This window comes from Delphinapterus leucas, chromosome 10 (assembly GCF_059928025.1).
Source record: "Delphinapterus leucas isolate spDelLeu-1000000601 "Yukka" chromosome 10, BTC_Dleu_Yukka2, whole genome shotgun sequence".
Classification (NCBI taxonomy): domain Eukaryota; kingdom Metazoa; phylum Chordata; class Mammalia; order Artiodactyla; family Monodontidae; genus Delphinapterus; species Delphinapterus leucas.
The window spans coordinates 57,097,274-57,117,298 of NC_143138.1; the positions used below are offsets into that span (position 1 = coordinate 57,097,274).

At 51.5% G+C, this 20,025-nt stretch overlaps 1 protein-coding gene and 1 long non-coding RNA gene across 3 annotated transcripts in view; one reads left to right on the top strand and one right to left on the bottom strand.

The window, feature by feature from the left end:
• DLEC1 (DLEC1 cilia and flagella associated protein) overlaps positions 1–20,025 on the top strand; it is a 96,565-nt gene that overhangs the window by 75,620 nt on the left and 920 nt on the right. For both annotated transcript variants that reach the window (XM_089919039.1, XM_022553713.3), the window contains exons 20-34: positions 8,171–8,324; positions 8,772–8,882; positions 9,858–9,988; positions 10,713–10,904; positions 11,693–11,763; positions 12,228–12,379; positions 13,623–13,741; positions 14,275–14,345; positions 16,703–16,908; positions 16,993–17,103; positions 17,207–17,332; positions 17,440–17,534; positions 17,728–17,809; positions 18,012–18,230; positions 19,213–19,374. In XM_089919039.1, the coding sequence (XP_089775165.1) occupies positions 8,171–8,324; positions 8,772–8,882; positions 9,858–9,988; positions 10,713–10,904; positions 11,693–11,763; positions 12,228–12,379; positions 13,623–13,741; positions 14,275–14,345; positions 16,703–16,908; positions 16,993–17,103; positions 17,207–17,332; positions 17,440–17,534; positions 17,728–17,809; positions 18,012–18,230; positions 19,213–19,374 (2,002 nt within the window). The remainder of the gene's footprint in view (positions 1–8,170; positions 8,325–8,771; positions 8,883–9,857; positions 9,989–10,712; positions 10,905–11,692; positions 11,764–12,227; positions 12,380–13,622; positions 13,742–14,274; positions 14,346–16,702; positions 16,909–16,992; positions 17,104–17,206; positions 17,333–17,439; positions 17,535–17,727; positions 17,810–18,011; positions 18,231–19,212; positions 19,375–20,025) is intronic.
• Positions 15,425–19,248, bottom strand: LOC149748241 (uncharacterized). Its single transcript, XR_016394698.1, has 2 exons — positions 19,172–19,248; positions 15,425–18,329 (listed from the first exon to the last, which is right to left on the bottom strand). It is a non-coding gene; the product is annotated as an uncharacterized LOC149748241 (long non-coding RNA).

Here is a 20,025-nt window from a genome sequence, read left to right on the forward strand (position 1 = left end):
CCCAACACCATTTGTTGAAGAGACTGTCCTTTCCCAGGACATTTTCCCAGGTGTTCATTTTTTAAAAATTGAAGTATAGTTAATTTACAATGTTTTGTTAGTTTCAAGTGCACAGCAAAGTGATTCAGTTATACATACACATAATATATTCTTTTTCAGATTCTTTTCCATTATATGTTATTACAAGTTATTGCCTATAGTTTCCTGTGCTGTACAGTAGGTTCTTGTTGTTTACCTGTTTTATATATAGTAGTGTGTATATGTTAATCCCAAACTCCTAATATATCTCTCCCCACCCCTGCACCACTATCCCCTTTGGTAACCATAAGTTTGTTTTCTATGTCTGTGAGTCTGTGTCTGCTTTGTAAATAACTTTATTTGTATCCTTTTTTTTAGATTCCACATATAAGTGATATCATAGGATATTTGTCTTTCTCTGTCTGACTTACTTCACTTAATGTGATAATCTCGGGAATTCCCTGGCAGTCCAGTGGTTGGGACTTGGTGCTTTCACTGCTGGGGCCCGGGTTCAGACCCTGGTTGGGGAACTAATATCCCACAAGCAGTGCAGCGCAGCCAAAAATGAAAAAAAAAAAGAAATCTCTAGGGCCATTCATGTTGCTGCAAATGGCATTATTTCATTCACTTTTTTATGACTGAGTATTATTCCATTGTGTATATGTACCACATCTTTATCCATTCATCTGTTGATGTACATTTTGGTTGCTTCCATGACCTGGCTATTGTAAATAGTGCTGCAGTGAACATCAGGGTGCATGTGTCTTTTTGAATTATGATTTTTCTCTGGATATATGCCCAGGAATGAGATTGTAGGATCGTATTTTAATGCTATTTTTAGTTTTTAAAGGAAGCTCTATACAGTTCTCCAAAACGGTTGAACCAATTTACATTCCCACCAACAGTGTAGGAAGGTTCCCTTTTCTCCACAACCTCTCTAGCATTTATTATTTGTAGACTTTTTAATGACGGTCATTCTGACTGATATGAGGTGATACCTCATTGTAGTTCTCATTAGCATTTCTCTAATAATTAGTGATGTTGAGCATCTTTTCATGTGCCCATTGGCCATCTGTATGTCTTCTTTGGAGAAATGTCTGTTTAGGGTATTCTTTTTTTTTTTAATTTTTAAACAAATTTATTTATTTATTTATTTTTGGTTGCATTGGGTCTTCGTTGCTGCACGCAGGCTTTCTCTAGTTGTGGCGTGCAGGGGCTACTCTTTGTTGCAGTACGCGGGCTTCTTATTGCAGTGGCTTCTCTTGTTGCGGAGCACAGGCTCTAGGCACGTGGGCTCAGTAGTTGTGGCTCATGGGCTGTAGAGCACAGGCTCAGTAGTTGTGGCACACAGGCTTAGTTGCTTCATGGCATGTGGGATCTTCCCAGACCAGGGCTCGAACCCGTGTACCCTGCATTGGCAGGCGGGTTCTTAACCACTGCGCCACCGGGGAAGTCCCTGTTTAGGGTATTCTTGGCTCTCTTGTCAAATATTAGTTGAGTGTATACATGGCATTTTTAAATGAGCAAATACCATTGTATTCTGGGAGGAACACACTGGAGATTTCGAAGGTTATTAGTGATATTCCCTCCCTCCCTCCCTCCTTTCCTTCCTTCCTTCCTTTCTCATGGAAAATTTCTTACATATATAAAAATAGTATAGTATAATGAACCCCTGTGTATCCATCATCTACTTTCAGTAATTATCAAATCACGACAAATACTGCTTCATCCACATGCCTCATCCATTTCTCCCCCCAACCCTTCTCAAACTATTTTGAAGCATAATATTCATTTTCTTAAGTTGACTGATGGTAACATTTTGTTTCTTAACAAAAAAAAGGGGGGTGGTACACAGTTGTTCTTTTTATTATTATTCTTTAAACTGTATAGATATTTAAACTGTATATTTGTTTTGTAGTCATTTCTGCATGTATTTTGTTATAAAAACTTTAACTGCTCACTTTAAATCTTCATGAATACTTGAATTATCCTCCAAAGAGAATGTGCCATTTTATACTTCCACCTCCAGGGTATGAGATGCCCATCACCCCAGACTGTCACAGTGACAGATATTCTCAGACTTTTGGTACTTGGACCAGCAACAGGGGGGAAAGTACCAGCAATGTCTCATTCAAATGTGCTCTTCTACAACTAACGTTATGGGTCTAAGTATGAGTCTTTTCAAAGCCACCGGTAATTGCGTGGTTCTTCATGGTCCTTAAATAAGAAGGTTAAGACTGTCTTCTCCTCAGGCAGAATGAATACCTTTTATTCAGTCTCTGCTTATTTCATTTCTTTTCTTATCTTTATTCTTTCTTCTTAAAGGACCTTGTATTAATCAGAATGTTTACAGTTGCAAGTGAGGGAAACACATCAATTTAGGCAAAAAGGGGGAACCATTGGCTCATGTACCTGGGCATTCCTGCCCTACTGAATCCAGGGCTCCAGCCTCTTCCTTTGTCTGGTCTTCTACTTCTCTCTCATTGTCCACCCTCCTTCCCTCTCCTGCACCCACCCCATCCTTCAACTCTGCTTCTCTCTCTTTGTTGGCCTTTCTCTCCCCTATTGGCAGGGGCCCTTGGCCACAATGCCCCAGGGAAGGGGGCCACTTAGAGTTCCAGGCTCACACACTCCCAGCTTAATAACCTCTGTGAAAAATGAAATCAGCTTTCTCCAGAGATACACTCTGAATGGATCTCTTTGATCACCTGCCCTCACAGGCCCTACCTCCCCGTGGCAGGGGGCAAGGATCCAGCTCCAGAAGAGGCAGGTGGGAAAGCTTGCTGGACAGTAAAAACAATAGCTATCACAGCCCACCACAAACCTGCTGGGTCTATACTGCATGAGTTTAACCATTTTCTTCATATTTTCCATCTCTTGGGGTTTTTCTCCTCGCTCAGGGATATGCCCTTGGCCCTGCAGGTCACTAAGTCTCTGGTGGATACCCTTGTTTTGGCAATCATGCTTTTCAATTTCAAGCTTCTTTTTTATGAATTGTTCCTTTTCTGTAGTCATCTGTTATTGTCTTATGGATGCAACAGCCTCTCAGATTACCCCGAGGAAACTAATTTTAGTTTCCTCAGATTCTGGTTTGGAATCTTTCTTCACTTTTTGGGTTTCTTTCTACATCTAATAATCCTTGGCTGCCCATTCCTGTTCTGAAGGAGGAAGTTGATTTGCATAAGGAGCCGGTGGTGTCAGTTTCCTCTGAGTATGTGGGTGTAGGTGTGGATGGAGTCCTCCTCCCAGGACTGAGTGTGTGTGAGTGTGTGTGAGTACCCTCAGAGCAGACAGCTTCCTGAATCCCGTAAAGGGAGGGGGCCTCTGGGGAAAACAGCCCAAGACAAACAGTCGAGGAAACCCACACTGGCCAGCTACACGAATCAGTCCCTTCCTTCCTTCATAAATAGGATCTTTTTGGTCGTTTTCCCTCAGAGACAGTTGAGAAGCCCAGTGTTCCTGCAGGATCTGCTGTAACCTCTCTGCAGGGCCACGCCCACATTCTTCACTGCGGGTCGGGTAAATCCTGTTGCAGGATTTACCAGTCTTCTGTGTGATGCCTGAGCTCTGGGAGCCAGTATAGCTGAACCCGCCAGGATAATCTCCCAGCGCTCCTTTAGTTACCTCCCCTGCTCTTTCCCCACAGCCCACTCTGCCTTGTGATGCCTCTCACTCCACTGTTACAGAATCTCTGCTTGGCCTTCTCCAGGGGTCTTAAGTAATAGTTTTGTTCTCCTCTGTTTTATCAGTTAATCTGATTACAGCCTTTCTTTTAATTTTTTTCTCATTGGAATAGCATTATATTTACTTTATTCTTTATTTAAAAATGTTCACAAATTATGCATAATGTTAGCATAGTGTATCGTATTATAATAATGATATATGGGGCAAATATAATAGTTGCCAGTTGGGACCCACTCTCCATCCTTCTCCACCCTGCTCTCCTATTTCTTCTCTTCCTCAACAACGCTTGTTACAATCTATCCTTCAGTGGCACTCATCCTGGTGTGTGTGAAGTGATATTTCACTGAGGATTTGATTTGAGTTTTCCTGATGGCAAATGATGTTTAGCATCTTTCATATGCTTATTGGTTATCTGTAGATCCTCTTTGGAGAACTATCTCTTGAATTCTGTGCCCATTTAAAAAAAATAAAGTTATTTGTCTTTTTATTATTGAGATGCAAGTGTTCCTTTTTTTTGAGATGGAAGTGTTGTTCTTTATGTATATTCTAGATACATATCTATTATTAGGTATATGATTTTCAAATATTTTCTCCCACTCTGAGAATTGTCCTTTTACTTTCTTGATGGTATGTATACTTTGAAGCACAAAAGTTTTAAATTTTGGTGAATTCCAGTTTATGTATTTTTCTCGTTTGTTGCTTGTGGTTTTGGTGTTATATCTAAGAAACCATTGCCTAATGTCACAAATATTTACTCACATGTTTTCTTCTGAGAGTTTTATAGTTTTAGTTCTTATTCTTAGGTCTCTGATCCATTTTGAGTTAGTTTTTGTGTATGGTGTGAGAAAAGAATCCAGGTTCATTCTTTTCCAACTAGATAATCAGTTGTCTCAGTACGGTTTCTTAAAAAGACTTTTCTTTATCCATTGAATTGTCTTGGCACCCTTTGTCAAAAATCAGTTGACTGTAAACATGAGGGTTTATTTTTGGACTGTCAGTTCTGTTCCACTGATCTATAGGTCTGTTCTTATGCCGTATCAACATTGTTTTGATTAATGTGGCTTTATAGTAAGTTTTGAAATCAGGAAGTATGAATTCTCCAACTTTGTTTTTCTTTCTCAAGATTGTTTTGGCTATTCTGGGTTCTTTGAATTTCTGTATGAATTTTAGGACCAGTTTATCAATTTCTGCAAAGAGGCAGCTGGGATTTTTATAGGGAGTGTGTTGAATCTGCTGATCAGTTTGGGGAGTATTGCCATCCTGACAATATTAAGTCTTCCCATTCTTGAACATGAAATGTCTTTCCATTTATTTAGGTCTTTTCATTTCTTTCAGTGAGGTTTTCAGTGTACAAGTCTTGTACATTTTTTGTTAAAGTTATTCCTAAGTATTGTATCATTTTTGATGCTTTTGGAAATGGACTTTTCTTAATCACATTTTATTATTATTCATTGTTAGTGTAGAAATACAAATTGTTTTTTGTATATTGACCCTGTATCCTACAACCTTGCTGAACACATTACTTCTGATAGTTTTCTAAATAGAAGATCATGTCGTCTGCATTTAGAGATAATTTTACATCTTCCTTTCCTTTTTCTTCTTATAAATTTTTATTTATTTATTTATTTTTGGCTGTGTTGGGTGTTCATTGCTGTGCACGGGCTTTCTCTAGTTGTGGCGAGCGGGGGCTACTCTTCGTTGTGGTGCGTGGGCTTCTCATTGCAGTGGCTTGTCTTGTTGTGGAGCATGGGCTCTAGGGCGCATGGGCTTCAGTAGTTGTGGTGTGCAGGCTCAGCAGTTGTGGCTCGCGGACTCTAGAGCGCACGCTCAGTAGTTGTGGTGCATGGGCTTAGTGTGTGGCATGTGGGATCTTCCCAGACCAGGGCTCGAACCCGTGTCCCCTGCATTGGCAGGCAGATTCTTAACCACTGAGCCACGAGATAAGTCCCTACATCTTCCTTTCCAATCTGGATGCCTTTCCTTTCTATTTCCTGCCTAATGGACCTAATGATACTCCAGTACAGTGTTGAATGAAAGTGGCAAGGTTGGATGTCCTTGCCTTGTTTCTGATCTTAAAATGAAAACATTGTCTTTCACCTTTAAGTATGATATTAGCTGTAGGCTTTTTGTAGATGTCCTTTATCAGGTTGTGGAAGTTCCCTTCTATTCCTAGTTTGCTGATTGTTTTTCTCATGAAAGAACGTAAGATTTCATTGAATGTTTTTTCTGCGTCTTTTGAAATAATCATGCCATTTTTGTCCTTTTTAAAATTAATGTGTTTTTCACTAATTTTTGCATATTCAACCAAAAATTTTATTTCTTATTTGACCTATTGTTTATTTAGGAGTGTGTTGTTTAATTTACACATATTTTTGTTTCCCAAATTATTTTCTGTTGTTGATTTTTAATTTGATTCTCTTGTTGTTGGAGAACATACTTTGTATAATTTCAGCCTTTTAAATCTGAGGCTTGTTATATGGGCTATCTTATGGTCTGTTCTAGAGAATATTCCATGTACACATAGGAGACATTTTGCTGTTGTTGGATAGAGTGTTATATAGAGGTCTGGTTGGTTTATAGTGTTAAGTCTTCTATTTCCTGTTCATCTTCTGCTTAGTTGTTCTGTCCACTATTTAAAATGAGGTATTGAAATCTCTAATCATTATTTTGGAATTGTCAGTTTCTCCCTTCAACCCTGTCATTGTTTGCTTCATGTATTTTGGAACACTGTTGCTAGACATGTGTATTTATAATTGTAATGTCTTCCTGATGGATTGACCTTCTTATAATTATAAAATACCCTTCTTTGTCTCTAGTAACAATTTTTGTCCTAAAGTCTATTTCATCTCACATTAAAATAGCTACAATAACTCTCTTTTGGGTACTGTTTGCAGTATATTTTTCCATCCTTTTACTTTCAGCATATTTGTGTCTTTGAATCTAAGGTGTCTCTTGCAGACAGTATACAGTGGGATCATTTTTTTTAATACATTTTGCCAATCTCTATCTTTTGTTTGGCTTTTGAATCTATGACCTATCTCAGGCTCGTTCTGTGGCTATAAAAAGATAGCATGATAACTGCAATTAAACCTCATTTTCAAATATATTTTACAGCTCTTTACGGGGACAAGTCTTTTCTTCTTTGATATTCTTGAGGATTGCCAAGCTGGCCAAGATGGTAAAGTTTTTTTTGTCTGTTGGAAAAATCCTTAATTATTGAACAAAGTGAACAGCACTCAGAAATTTATGGCCCCCCCCAAAAAAAATGGGGGCGGGGAGGAGGTTAAAAAAAAGGAAGATAGCATGAGACATCCTTGTAATGGAACCGTTCTGTGTCTTGACTGTGGTGGTGTCATGCGTATCTACATGTGATAAAATTGCGTAGAAGTAAATACATACAAACGGGTCCGTGTAAACCTGACGGGGTCTGAATAAGATTGCTGGATTGTATCCGTCTTGGTCTCCTGCTTGTGACATTGTGCCATAGTTAGGCAAGATGTTACTATTGGGCAATTGGGTGAAGAGTATATTGGATCCCTTTGTATTTTTTTTTTGTTACTGCTACATGTGAATCTACAGTATTTCAAAATAAAAAGTTAAAAGCAAAATGCATGTTATCTCCGTTCCTTATATAAGGAAAAAAATACCCTCAGACATATTTGCGTGGGTCTGTTTCTAGGTTTTCTACATTGTTCCATTGATCTGTTGTATACATCCCTCCACCAGTAACACACTATCTTGATTGCTGTAGCTGTATAGTAAGTCTTAACATCCAGTAATTTCCCACTTTATTCTTTTTAAAAATTGTTTTAGTCTGTGTCCTTTATCTTTCTATATAAATGTTACAATAAGCTTGTCTATATCTACAAAAATCCTGGCTAGGAGTTTGATAAGAATTGTGTTAAACTTAATAGATCAATTTGGGAAGAATTGGCTTCTGTGTTGAGTTTTTTAATCCATGAACATGATTTATGCCTCTCTATAGTCATCTTCGATTTCTTTCATTGGTGTTTTTGTAGTTTTCAGTACACAAATTCTATACGTGTTTTATTAGATATTTACCAAAGTATTTCAATTTTTCGAGCAATTATAAATGGTATTATATTTTTAACTTCTGTTTCTACATGTTCTTTTCAGCCTGTAAAAATGTGATTGATTTTGGAGTTCCCTGGCGGTCCAGTGGTTAGGACTCTGTGCGTTACTGCTGAGGGCCCGGGTTTGATCCCTGGTCAGGGAACTAAAAATCCCACAGGCCTCCTGTCACAGCCAAAAAGAAAAAAAAAGTGATTGATTTTTATGGGTTGATTTTTACCCTGTCACTTTGCTGACTCACTCATTAGTTCTAAGATTTTTTTTAAAAATTGATTCCTTGGGATTTTCTACGTGGACCATCATGTCATCTGCACATAGGGAGGAGTTTTAATTCTTCCTTTCTGTTGAGTATGCCTTTTATTTCCTTGTGTTCCAGCCACCTGCCTGTGTATGCCGAGGTGCAGGAGCCCTACGTGTACCTGCAGAGCAGCCAGGTGGAGGTCACCAACCTCTACCTGGGCGTGCCCACCAAGACGCCTGTCGCACTCATCAATGGCACACTCCTGCCCACACAGTTCCACTGGGGCAAGGTGGGTGAGCCCACACTGTCGGGCCCTAGGCCTGCAACCCTCAGCCCCAGAGGCCTGTGTGGAGGGGGCGTTGTCCCCCAGACACCGCCCAGAACAGATTACTGCCCCTGGAGCTGACTCTGCCGCCTGCCCCACGTGCCACGGCAGATGGGGCCACGTCCCTGTGCATCAGAGCCAGCTGTCCCTGTTCCCCATCACCCTGGGCCTCCCAGGGTGGCTTATTTAGTCCAGAGAACCCCTGACAGGGATGAGGTCCATCTGTGGTGGGAGAGGAGAGGAGAGGGGCCTGTGGTTTATCCCCACTCAGGAGCACCCCACCCTGCTGGTCTCGCTGGGGGACCCCAGTCCGCCAGCCTCCCCAGAGTATGCGGCAGTGCTGAGCCCTCTGTCTGGACCCCGGGTCCATCCTGGAGGCCCAGCACGTGACCCCACCAATGTGTCTGCCAGCTCCTGGGGCTCCAAGCAAGCTTCTGCACAGCAAAAGTCTCCCCGAGACGTGGCACGCTGGGCCCCCGTGAGGAGCGCCAGTTCAGCCTAGAGTTGACTGCTCATACCCAGGCGAGTGAGGGCTCAGGGGCCTGCGTGCCCAGGAAGCTCCCCCAGCTGCCTGCCTCTGTGCCGGCCAGGAGGTCCACCCCAGACCCCTCTCCTGGGCTGCGTCAGTGGGGACGAGACTTCTTGCATTTGGGTCTGGGGTCCCCACTCCCACTGGGCCTGCTGTCTAGGGACACAGGGCCTGGATGTGCCCTGACACCCTTGGGCACCACCTTTAGCCCTCGCCAGGCCATTCTCTTTGGAGCAGGTGGGCCCAGCTTTCCAGCTGCCCGGAGCTGCTGAACAGAGCTGCTGCCCATGGCGGGCCCTGTGCTGGGTGCTGCAGGGGAGTCTGAGCGGCACCCAGGCTCCTCCCAAGAAGGACACTGCTTCTCCTGGGTGCAGCCCACAGGAAGGCCATTGGGCCGAATGTGCTCAGCACTTGGGTGGTTGCCGGCTATCTGTTTGTGGTTCTTGTGGGGAAGGAAACTTCTTCCTCGCAGGGACTAGCAGCCCCAGGTCCCAGTCCTCTCTGGCGAACATGTGGACGGTGGGCTTTCTTACACAGCTGAGCCAGAGCTCGAGGGTGACGGCCGGGCCCAGGCCTGGCACAGAGCAGACCTCACGCAGAAAGGGCTTGATTTCTATGGTAGCAGCTTCATCAGGATAAATGTGCGGCTTCTCCAGAGGTCCGCTTGGAGGGGTCTCCTTCACGTGGGGCTGCCCAGGTATTCGGGGCCGACTCACAGCCAGGAGCCCTGAGGAAGGGGCCAGGCCTCCGGTGGGGGGCAGGGGTGGGCTGACAGGCCGGGTCTGGGCATAGTGACCCACTGAAGGGTCTGGGAGCCCTTCCACAGAGATGAGCCTGGACAAGACCTTTGGGTTGAGCGCCCCCCCCAAGCAGCCTCCTGTGCTGTGGGAGCCCATCTGAGGCCCCTCTGCTGAGGCCAAGCCCTGGGCTTTACCTGAGTGATGCACCCCCGGTGGGCTTCCTTATAGGACGAGTTGATGGACCTGGCCCTCCCTTGTAACGTGTTGGGCATGAAGGAGCCACTGGTTCTGGGCATTTCCGGGAAACCCCGGGGACTGCAGGTGGCCATCGCCATCTCTACAGAGGACGGTGACAGCAGGTGAGCCCAGGGCAGGCCCGGGGCCTGGGGGCTGAGGCAGCCGTTCAAAGGACCGGCCTTGAGGTGGTACCAGCCTCCTCCCCGTGATTCCCGCGGCCAGGAAAAGGCCCCTCACAGACTCTCTGGGGACAGCCCTGCCTAGCCCATCACCGCCTTCTCTGTGGTCTTTCCCCACACACCGGAGGCGTGGTGTTCAGGCGGGGAGACGGCAGGGGACGGGGCTCTGGGTACCTTGGGCTTTCCCGTACGAGGCCTGGCGACCGGGAGACAGGCCGGTCTGCCCCGACCAGGGAAAACCTGGGGAGTTTGAGGCCTCTCTTGGCATCACGGGTGGGCGAGTCGGGAGTCTCTGTGGGGTGGCAGCTTTTTTTTTTTTTTTTTAATTTATTTATGGCTGTGTTGGGTCTTCGTTTCTGTGCAAGGGCTTTCTCTAGTTGTGGCAAGCGGGGGCCACTCTTCATCGCACGCACAGACTCAGTAATTGTGGCTCACGGGCCCAGTTGCTCCGCGGCATCTTCCCAGACCGGGGCCCGAACCCGTGTCCCCTGCATTGGCAGGCAGATTCTCAACCACTGCGCCACCAGGGAAGCCCTGGGGTGGCAGCTTAATGAGGGCTTGGAGGATGCAGCCTGGTTTCCGGGCAGCTCTGGCGCCCCCACCCCAGGTAGCTCGCTGGGCAGGGCCAAGGGTGGCGTGTAACCGGGTGCTCGTGGGCTCGGGGCAGTGTTGCCAGTGCAGAGCTGTGGCCAGGCCACCCGGAGAGGCTCCACCTGGACTTCGGCTCAGCAGTGCCACTGCGGACCCGCGTGAATCGCCAGCTTATCCTGACCAACTGCTCCCCGATACAGACCCCTTTTACCCTCAAGTTTGAGTACTTTGGGAGCCCTGCAAACAGCCTGCGCCAAAAACCCAGCCTGTAAGTCTGGTTTCTTTCAGAGGCTGCTTCTGGGGAGGATGTGGCCTGCTGAGGTGGAGGGCTTCGGACAGGCCAGGTGGTACTGGGGCCCGCGGACGAGGGAGAAGTTATTGTAGGTGGAGGGAACTGTGCGCAGAGATACAGTGAGGCCCGCTGCAAAGCTGTAGCTCGGAATCAACTGCATTGAAAGTGTTTACACCGAGAGGCTGGCTAAGTTTACCAGCACCCCGCTGCAGACGCCTCGCCACCAAAGCTCCTAAGGCGGGGGTGGGAGGGGGGGAGTGGTGGCGGGAGCTTCAAAACCACCGACTGCTGGTGTTGCAGGGCACCAGGAACAGCTCCTGAGCCATTAACTTGCCCATTGCAGAAAGTTAGCATGTGTTCAGTGCAGGACAGATGTCAGCAGGAAAGAGTGGAAACGGCCTGTTGCAGAAGGCTGGACAAGGGTTGGGGAGTCGGGGCTGGGTTTTCATCCATGGGTCACCAAGGTGCAGAGCCTGGGGATCGGGGTCCCTGCCCTGGAGCCCTCCTGAGTTTGTTGGGAGGCAATCCCTGGGGCTGGCAGGCGGCCTGCAGCTGGGATGCTTTGGGTGGTAGGGGTGCAGCGCGAGCAAAGACCACAGACAGAGGTGAAGAGGAGGCCTGACCAGCTCTCCCTTGGGAGGAGCAGGCAGGGCCACCTTCTTCTGCTGGGCACCTGGGGGGATGCTGGTTGCCAGGGGAGGTGGCTCAGGTCTGGGGAAGGGCCCGGATGGCTTGATGTGATTTCCACGTCCCGTCTTGTCAAGCCCCGACATGCCTCCTGCCCTGCTGAAGATGGCTCGGATGCGGGAGCTCTTGGCCAAGCGAGAGCAGCTGGGTAAGAGTCCCAGGGCAGGCGCTGAGCCCAGGCCTGGCCAGAGCGGCGTTTCGCGTGGCCTTCCAAGGAGGTGGGCCGGTTGCTGCAGGAGGGGACCCTGACCAGAGACCACTTCTCAGCGTCTTTTCTAGCAAGGTCCCTGAGATGGCCGTGGCCCTCCACCTGACAGCACCCCCTCTTTTAAACGAGGCCATCCCCTTGCCAAGGGCGTACGGCTTGTGCACAGGGCCTGGCTTCGATTTGGGAGGGGTGGTGGCTCAGAAGGGAGGGCTGAGGCTCGGCCCTTGTGGGAGGTGAGAGAAGCTTGGACGCTGGGCCCCAGGCTCCCAGGAGGAGGGTCTGTTTAGCCAGACCAAGGAGAGGCTGTAGGTTGGCTTGTCTGGTTCAGTGCTTTGCTGACGCTTGAGGGTTTGGACCTCTTTCCTGCCCTGGGGCCTGAATCCCCATTCCTGGTTCTGCTGTAGAGTTTATGGAAAGCATGCTGTCCCACGGGAAAGGAGCTGCCTTCTTTCCCCACCTCTCCCAGGGCGTGCTGGGGGCCCACCAACAGCTTGGCATTGACCTCACAGCCTGTGCGAACATGTGGGGCGAGTACTGGGACAGCCTCATCTGCACAGTAAGTAAACAAAGTAAACGTGTCCCAAATCCTAGGCTACTGAGTTATTGCACAGAAGATTTTCCTGAACTATTTAGTAAATTGGATGCGTTAGTTATGGTAGATATTTGCTTTAAATTGTGCTGTGCCCAATGACAAAGAGTTGATCACCTTAATATACAAAGCATTTCTGGACTAACAATAAGGGGGGCAAAAGCATCCCAAATAGACAAAGGGTTTGAATAGGCAACTCAAGAATGACAAAGAGAGACGGCCAGCGAACGTGAAACATGTCACCAGCACTGGTAACCAAAGAAGTGAGGGTTAAACCACTGAAATACTAGTCTTTGTGAGATTAGCAAGGTTCAAAAGTTGTCAGTGAAGGTGCAGGGGAAAGGTACTCACGTGCACGGCGAGGCCGGCTGGGAAATGTGTGCCACCCTTCGGAGGCACTTCTGCAGGGCGCTGGGGACACACAGTTAAGGTTGCCTCAAGGAAAGAAGTGGACACAGGGAACAAATAAATTCACACCAGGCTTCCTTTTCTTCTCAGCGTTGTTTGTAATAGAGGGGGGAGAAAAAAGCAAACGGTGTAAACATCCATGTCCATCAGGAGAAGATCGGATGAAAACATTAGGCTACATCCACGCAGTGGAATTCCGGACAGCCCGTTAAATGATGCTGTAAACCTTCATTAGTAAAATTATCATATGTTGTAAAGAGAAAAGAGATTACCAAAACAAAGCATGCCCAGAATGCTCCTCATTTATATCTGTGTTTTATGCACACAAGTCTGTCTAGACAGTGGTACACTGAAATGTTAACAGTGAGTCATGCTGGGGGGTGGGGTAGGATCATGGGTGAAATACATTCTATTTTAAATTAAAAAAAGACATTTATCGCTTTTTATTAGCAGAGAAAAATAATAAAGTTATTTCCATTTAAAAGATAAAGAAATGTAATCAAAGGGGCCATAAGAGGCCAAAGACCCTCAAGCTGGGAGATCCGTGCAGTCGCACACAGGGCTGGGCGGGAGAGTAGAGACGGGAGGGCAGGACAGGGAAGCGGGGGCTGGGAGGCCAGACCTTTGGGGGGATCTGGGGTGAGTGTCAGACATGGGGGAGTGAGTCCCCGCCCAGTTGCGACCAAGCTTTGGGGACCCTGGGCTGGCTGGAGGAGGGAGGGCCTCGAACGGAGGGGATGGGGAGCCAGGGGTTGCGGTAGCAGCCGGTGACGAGAGCAACGCATGACTGCTGTGTTTGCAGGTGGGAGACCTGCCTCCAGCGGTCATCCCGGTGCACATGGCGGTGGTGGGCTGCCCCATCAGCTCCCACAGGACCGCCCACTACACCACTGACCAGATCCAGAAGGAGCCTGTTGTCAGGTATCCCTGCCTCGCCCCCGCCCACCTCCTGCTCTAACCCTTGAAACCCTCTGGCCTCCACCCCGGGCTGCCCACGCCAACTCGTTGCTGTCCCGCTGGCCCAGGGCCACTTGGTGCCACCCAGCTCGAAAGCCCCAAGCCAGGGCTACCCCAGAGGAGAGAGGCCTCAGGGGGCACGGCCGTGATCTGCACATCTCCGAGGGATTTGCGGGGACAGAAGTACCGAGTAGTCACTTGTGGTCCGAGGTCAGGGCCGGACTTGGGACCCCTCACTCCAACTGCTTTGGGGTCTGTGTGGTTGGTCAGTGCGGTTGCAGAGTGGGTGGGGTTTACTGGTGAGCAGTCCTGGGTCATGGTTCACCGGGCACCGCATGGGGAGGGCCTCCAGCCCTGGGGCTCAGTTACTCTGGGCTGAAGACAGACCGCTATGGGGCCTCCTGCCTGCCTGAGCCCCGGCCTTCCTCTCTCAGGAGAGCTGGCCTGTGGGGTGTGCGCTGGCTGTGGCCCTGCTGACCCTCGTCTCCTGTCTCCAGGTTCGGCACCCAGGTCTCTGGAGGAGACACCATCACCCGGATCCTTCGCCTGAGTAATTCCAGCCCCTGTGGTGAGATGCTCGCGAGAGAAATCGGGGCTCTTGCTGCAGGCTCTGCCGTGTGGTGGGCCAGGCTGGGAGGGAAGATTGGGGTGGGGGAAGCTGATGGCCCACGACCTGGAGCCAAGTGGGCTGGGGTATGGAGGGAGGCCCCCAAGGGCCAAGGTCAGGACTGGCCAAGCCACTCTTGGGTTGTCAGAGCCACTTCCACCCGAGAAGACAGGACTTATCCTTGCCTGGGGTCTCCCAGTGTCCATGGGCCACAGATGCCCTCCCCTGGTCGGGTTCACTTTGCATAGGGACAGGCACTTGTAGGGGACACCTTTTCTCTTCCCTTCAGCCAGCAGCCCCTGAGCTATTTGCCAGGTGCTGTGCAAGGAGCTGGGGATACAGGGGCAACAGGACAGCAGGGGCTGTGCCTGATGGGCAGGACGGACGTGACCATGGGCTGCCAGTGTAGAGTGCACTGAGTGCAACTATGGGGGCGGCCAGAGTGCTGGGGGTCTGTGTCAAGGGCCATCAGGCTGAGGCCAGGAGGAGAGCGACCCAGCTGGGCCTGAGGGAGCTTATGGGCCACAGGAAGAGCCAGGGCCAGCTGAGAACCAGAGTCTCCCGGGGATTATTTAAAGCACCTTGAGGCTCGGCCACCCCAGACCAAGTGAACCACAGTCTCTAGGGGCAGGGCCTGGGCACTGTAGTTTTTAAGCTCCTCGGGGACTCAAGGGAACATCCTGTTGGTGGAAGAGAATGGCCACTCTGTGACCTTGCTTATTTTTGACCACTGGATCTGTGCATTTGGGGTGTATTGGACCACTCTAATCATATCTTTATCAAGTTCTTCTGGCGTTTGTAGTTTTGCTGTGTTTTTAGCTTCTGTATTGTTAGATGCACTTGACAGCTAATGATGCCTCTTATCACCCTGTAACCTTCCTCTTTGGCCCCTTCAGTGCTTAAATCCCGCCTCACCGAATAGCAACATTGCTCCCGCTGGTTGTATACTGGCATTTGCCTGGTATGTCTTTGCCCATCCCTCTGTTTTCACCCTTTATGACTTTGATGTGTGTTTCTCTGTAAACAGCCGGGATCTGAGCTTTAGGAAATCTATGTATTTCTTCTTCTTTTATGATTTATTTCACTGTTATTTTTCTGCTTTCTTCGTTTTGCTTTTTGTGACTTCTGTTTTCCCTTCGTTTAATTTGGGATTTCTCTTCTACTTTCCTGGTTACCGTTGCTTCCTTGGGGCTCATCATCACACGCACATTCCTCCGTACCTGAAAGTGAGACTGTCCTCTGCACTTGAGAGTATGGAAGCCACTGGTGGCCTTGGTGAGAGTGGTTCCGTGCGTGAAAGAGGCAGATACCAGGTAGTAACCCTAGGGACTACAAGTTCGGGGACCTTGCGTGGGCATGTCTTCACCAGGCGTTCATTCCCCAGGGGCGAGCCATGAATCCGAGGTGAGCGGGGAGTGGGGGGGAGGCGCTCATGGATTGTTCGTCCTCCAAGCTTGCTGTGGAGAGGAGAGGTGGTACTGGAAAGGTCTGGCAGAGGGAAGCTTGTTTAAGTGCTGTGGGGAAGCAGCCAGGAGAGAGGGGAGATGGGACACATCTGGCCCCTGAGAAGAGGGGTGCAGGGATGGGGTAGATGCAGACAGATGGGGGGCTCCGGGCAGGACTTTTTTCTGGGAGGTGAGGTGGGACCACCCACTGAGTGCCAGAGGAGACCAGGGAAGACAGTGTCGTGGTGCAGGTACGCAGGGACGGCCGAGCAGTCAACAGTGATGGGCAGAGTGGGGGCGCAGTTTAGGTTGGGGACATATTTATGGGAGTGGCACGTTGTTTAGAATGTGGGGGACTTGCTCACTGGGGCCTAGATGGTCGGTTCCGTTCCCCCAGGGTTAGGTTTTTTCCCAGTGGGTACAAGGATGGGGGCAGAGAGAGAGATGAGAATCCTGGCCAGACAGTTGCCAGTGGCAGCCCCCAGAGACTCGCCTGGCTGGGGAAGGAAGTGAAAGCAGGCGGGCGCTAAAGGATGGAGGGGAGGAGGCAGGGGACACGGGGAATGAAGGGCCCAGTGGTCAGCAAAAAGGCCAGAAGGAAAGGAGGGTGTGGGGAGAGCACACAGGGAGCCGGATTTCTGCATCTGGACATGAAACCTGGTCTTGTGATCCAGAGGGCAAGGGCTGGCATAAGCCTGTAGACTCTCCTAAAACAAGAATTGCCTGCAAGTGACATCGAGGAGCCAGGCCCCCTCCACCCTGAGTGTGGGAGACCTGGCAGCCTCCGGGGGCTGCAGGGAGTGGGGGGGGGGCGCCCAGAGAAGAGTCTGCTCCTTCCTTATCCCTCGCCTCTCTCCCCCATGTCTGCCCCAGACATCCGCCTGGACTGGGAGACCTACGCTCCAGAGGCCAAGGAGGACCGGCTGCTGGAGCTGCTGGTGTCCTATGGGCCACCCTTCCCGCTGCGGGACCAAGCTGGGAACGGCCTCCTGTGCCCTGAGACCCCTGAGAGCAGCAGCTCCTTCTGGTCCCCAAGTCCCTCTGACGTGTCCAAGTCCAGCCGTGAAGCTGCCCAGTCTGTGAGCAGGGGTGGCGGGAGGGCTGCCGGGCTGTGGCCAGTGGGCCTCGAGCCTGCGTGAGCCTCAGCGACTCCTGGACCACAGGCTGAGGGCGGTTCCAGTGCCGGCGCCTCCCAGGAAATCATCTCAGTCACCCTGCAGGGGCGCGAGGGGGTGCCCTCTGACCAGCTGTTCTCCATCAGCCCCAAGCAGGTGGTGAGTTGGGGCGGGGCTGGGAGCTCTGGGCGGGGGGTCGGGGTGGGTGTCCCCCTGGCCGGGAGGGACAGGCAGCGCTGAGGCTGCTGTGTGCGTCTGCCAGGTGGTCCCCGCAGGGGGCAGCAGCACCATCCGCATCTCCTTCACACCCGTGGTCCTGGGCCCTGACGTCCTGCACAAGGTGGAGTGTACTGGCTCCGCCCTGGGCTCCATGAGCTTGGATGACGAGGTGAGCGCTCCTGGCCTGGGGAGGGCCCCCACCATTGCCTCTCCCTGGGGGAGCTCGCCCGCTGCCTGCTCAGCTCGGGCGCCCGTGATTGGGCTTGGGCTCGGCAGGTGGAGAGGGAGCTTCCGGGGAGGAGGCGCCGCCTGCAGGGCTCGGCTGTGGGACCCGTGAGGCTGCACCTGCACGGCTACGTGAGGCCTGCGCAGTGAGTCGGCTGGGCTGCCTGGCCTCCCTGCGGCCCGCTGTGGGGGTCAGCCTTCCCCGGCACTGCTGGGGACCAGACAGGGTCCTGGGAGCAAGAGGATGGGGACGGGAGGGAGAAGCTGGCGGGTGCGCCCAGGGCAAGGCCGGCCAGGTCAGCTGGGCCCCAGAAGCCCAGCCATGCCTGTCGCTGGCAGGCTGAGCGTGGAGCTGGACTCCGGCAGCGTGGTGTTCTGGCACCAGGCCAGCGACCTCATCCCCGAGCAGCGCTGTGCTGGGGTGAGTGTGCTGCACGCTCCCCCCCCCGCCCGCCGCCCCGGCCCTCCCGAGCTACCTGGTCCTCAGACCTCTCCCGCAGCCCCCTGTGGGGCACAGGCCTGACAGTCCGGGTCCCCTCCCCCGGGACCCCCCACCCCCCACCCGAGTCAGGGGCTCCGGAGGGCAGAATTGAGTCCCCTCCCCGACCTCTGTGGCCGCCCAGGTGCTGAGTGAGCTGGTGACCACCCGCCACCTGAAGCTGACCAACACCACGGAAATCCCACACTACTTCCGGCTCCTGGTCTCCAGGCCCTTCTCTGTTTCTCAAGATGGGGAGAGCCGCAGCCACAGGGCTCCCGGCCCCAGCTGGAAGCAGGAGTGCAAGGAGGGAACAGCAGCAGCCGGCAAGCAGCTGGTACTCTACCCACAGGAGAACATGCTGGTCAGTGGGAGCTTCTGTGGTCCCTGCCTACAATGGGCACACTCACCTGGGCTGGGGCTCACCTTCCTCTCACGTTTGCGCATGCAGCACCCTCCAGGTCTGGACGTAGACACAGACAGTGGTGTCCACACACGAACCACACGCTTGGCCCCGCCATGCGCTGTGCGCTCAGGGGCGGACACCCATCACACGCACCATGTCCAGCAAACCCCTCCGCACAGGGGCCCTCCACGCGCAGGAACGCCCAGACCCATCAGTGTGGACACTCGCGAGTCCCAGACACACCAGACCCCACTCTTCGTCCCCTCCACCAGTGTCCTGGTCCTGCGAGGACCTCCACGCGGCACAGACCCCCCTTCTTGTGTGCCCTCACGCAGGGTTTCATCACCATCTTTCCATAAACATAAGGCACACCAGAAACACAGTTCCCCAGGCCCCACTGCCAGAGATGAGAAGATCTGGGCTGAGGCCCGGGAACCCGTTTTCCTAACAGGTGCCTTTGATGAATCTGTGGATCTGGGTCCACAGACCTGGGTTGGGGAGCCCCGTGTACAAGCCCCATCCTGTTAGGCCCAAGTTACACCCTGGCCCCCAGATACCCACTCATGCTCCCCCAGCCCCCTCCCCACAGTCTCCAGGGTGGCCCCTGAGGAAGGCAGAGCTGACTGCACGTCCCCTGCTTAAAACCCGGCAGGGGCTCCTCACTGCCCCCAGAACAAAGACACAGGCCTGACTTGGGCCTACGGGCCTGCCCGCAGCCCTGGTCACGCGAGTGGAGCCGCCCAATCCTCCGGCCTCTCAGCTCCCGAGGGCTGCTCAGCCCTGTCCCCAGTACTGACGGCTGTTGGGCAGGGAGCAGGGCACAGTGTGAGGAGTGAATGCACCAGGCAGGGTCCGCAGGAGGGAAGGATGGAGCTCTGGGCGGGGAGGCCGCCGCCCACCTCCAGCAGTCTGAGGTGACGGCTTGTCCACATCTGCTCAGGTGAATGTGTCCTTTTCCCTCTCCCTGGAGCTGCTCTCCTATCAGAAGCTCCCGGCTGACCAGATGTTGTCTGGAGTGGACATGCAGCAGAGCGCGAGTGGAGAGAAAAAGATGGTCTTCACTCAGAATCTGCTACTGGAATACAGCAACCAGACCACTCAGGTGAGTCCCAGGCCTGCCTCATGTGTTCAGGTGGGGTCAGAGGACAAACCCCAGTTGTCTGCCTGGGAAGAGGCCTGGCACATGGAGAGATGAGGGTCATCCATCCTTACCTGTCTTAGGAGCTCAGAGCGAGGTGGGGTGCTGTAGGGTGCAAAATCAGGGAAGGCTTCCTGGAGGAGGAGGTGGCATGCGAAGCCTGCATGCTGTTTAACAGAGAGAGAAGGGAAACCAGGCCAAGGGAATGGCCTGATGGGTGGGGACTGAGCAGCTGAGGGACGCCTCCTGGGCTCGTGTGGGTCTGCGAGCACCAGGTGAGAATACCACGGGCCTCGTTCTTGTTCTGTGGCCTGTGACAGCTCCACACCACAGCCCCACCTGCCCTGAGTTGGAGAGGCCAAGGAAAAAGGTTAGATGGCCCAGAGCCCAAGGGGAGCAGAGGGCTAGATGAGAGGGGAGAGGAAGGCAGTAGGGCGGCCCGACCAGGGAGCAGAAACCACAGAGCTGGATCCAGGGCAGGGGTGGCAAGGGAGTCAGAGGGGAGCAGATGGCGCGTTCCTGGCCCTTTTCCTGCCCAGAATCCCACCAGCATCCCCTGGCTTTAGATGACAGCGCTGGCCCCCTTCCACCAGCTGTGGTGCTGCCTGTACGTCC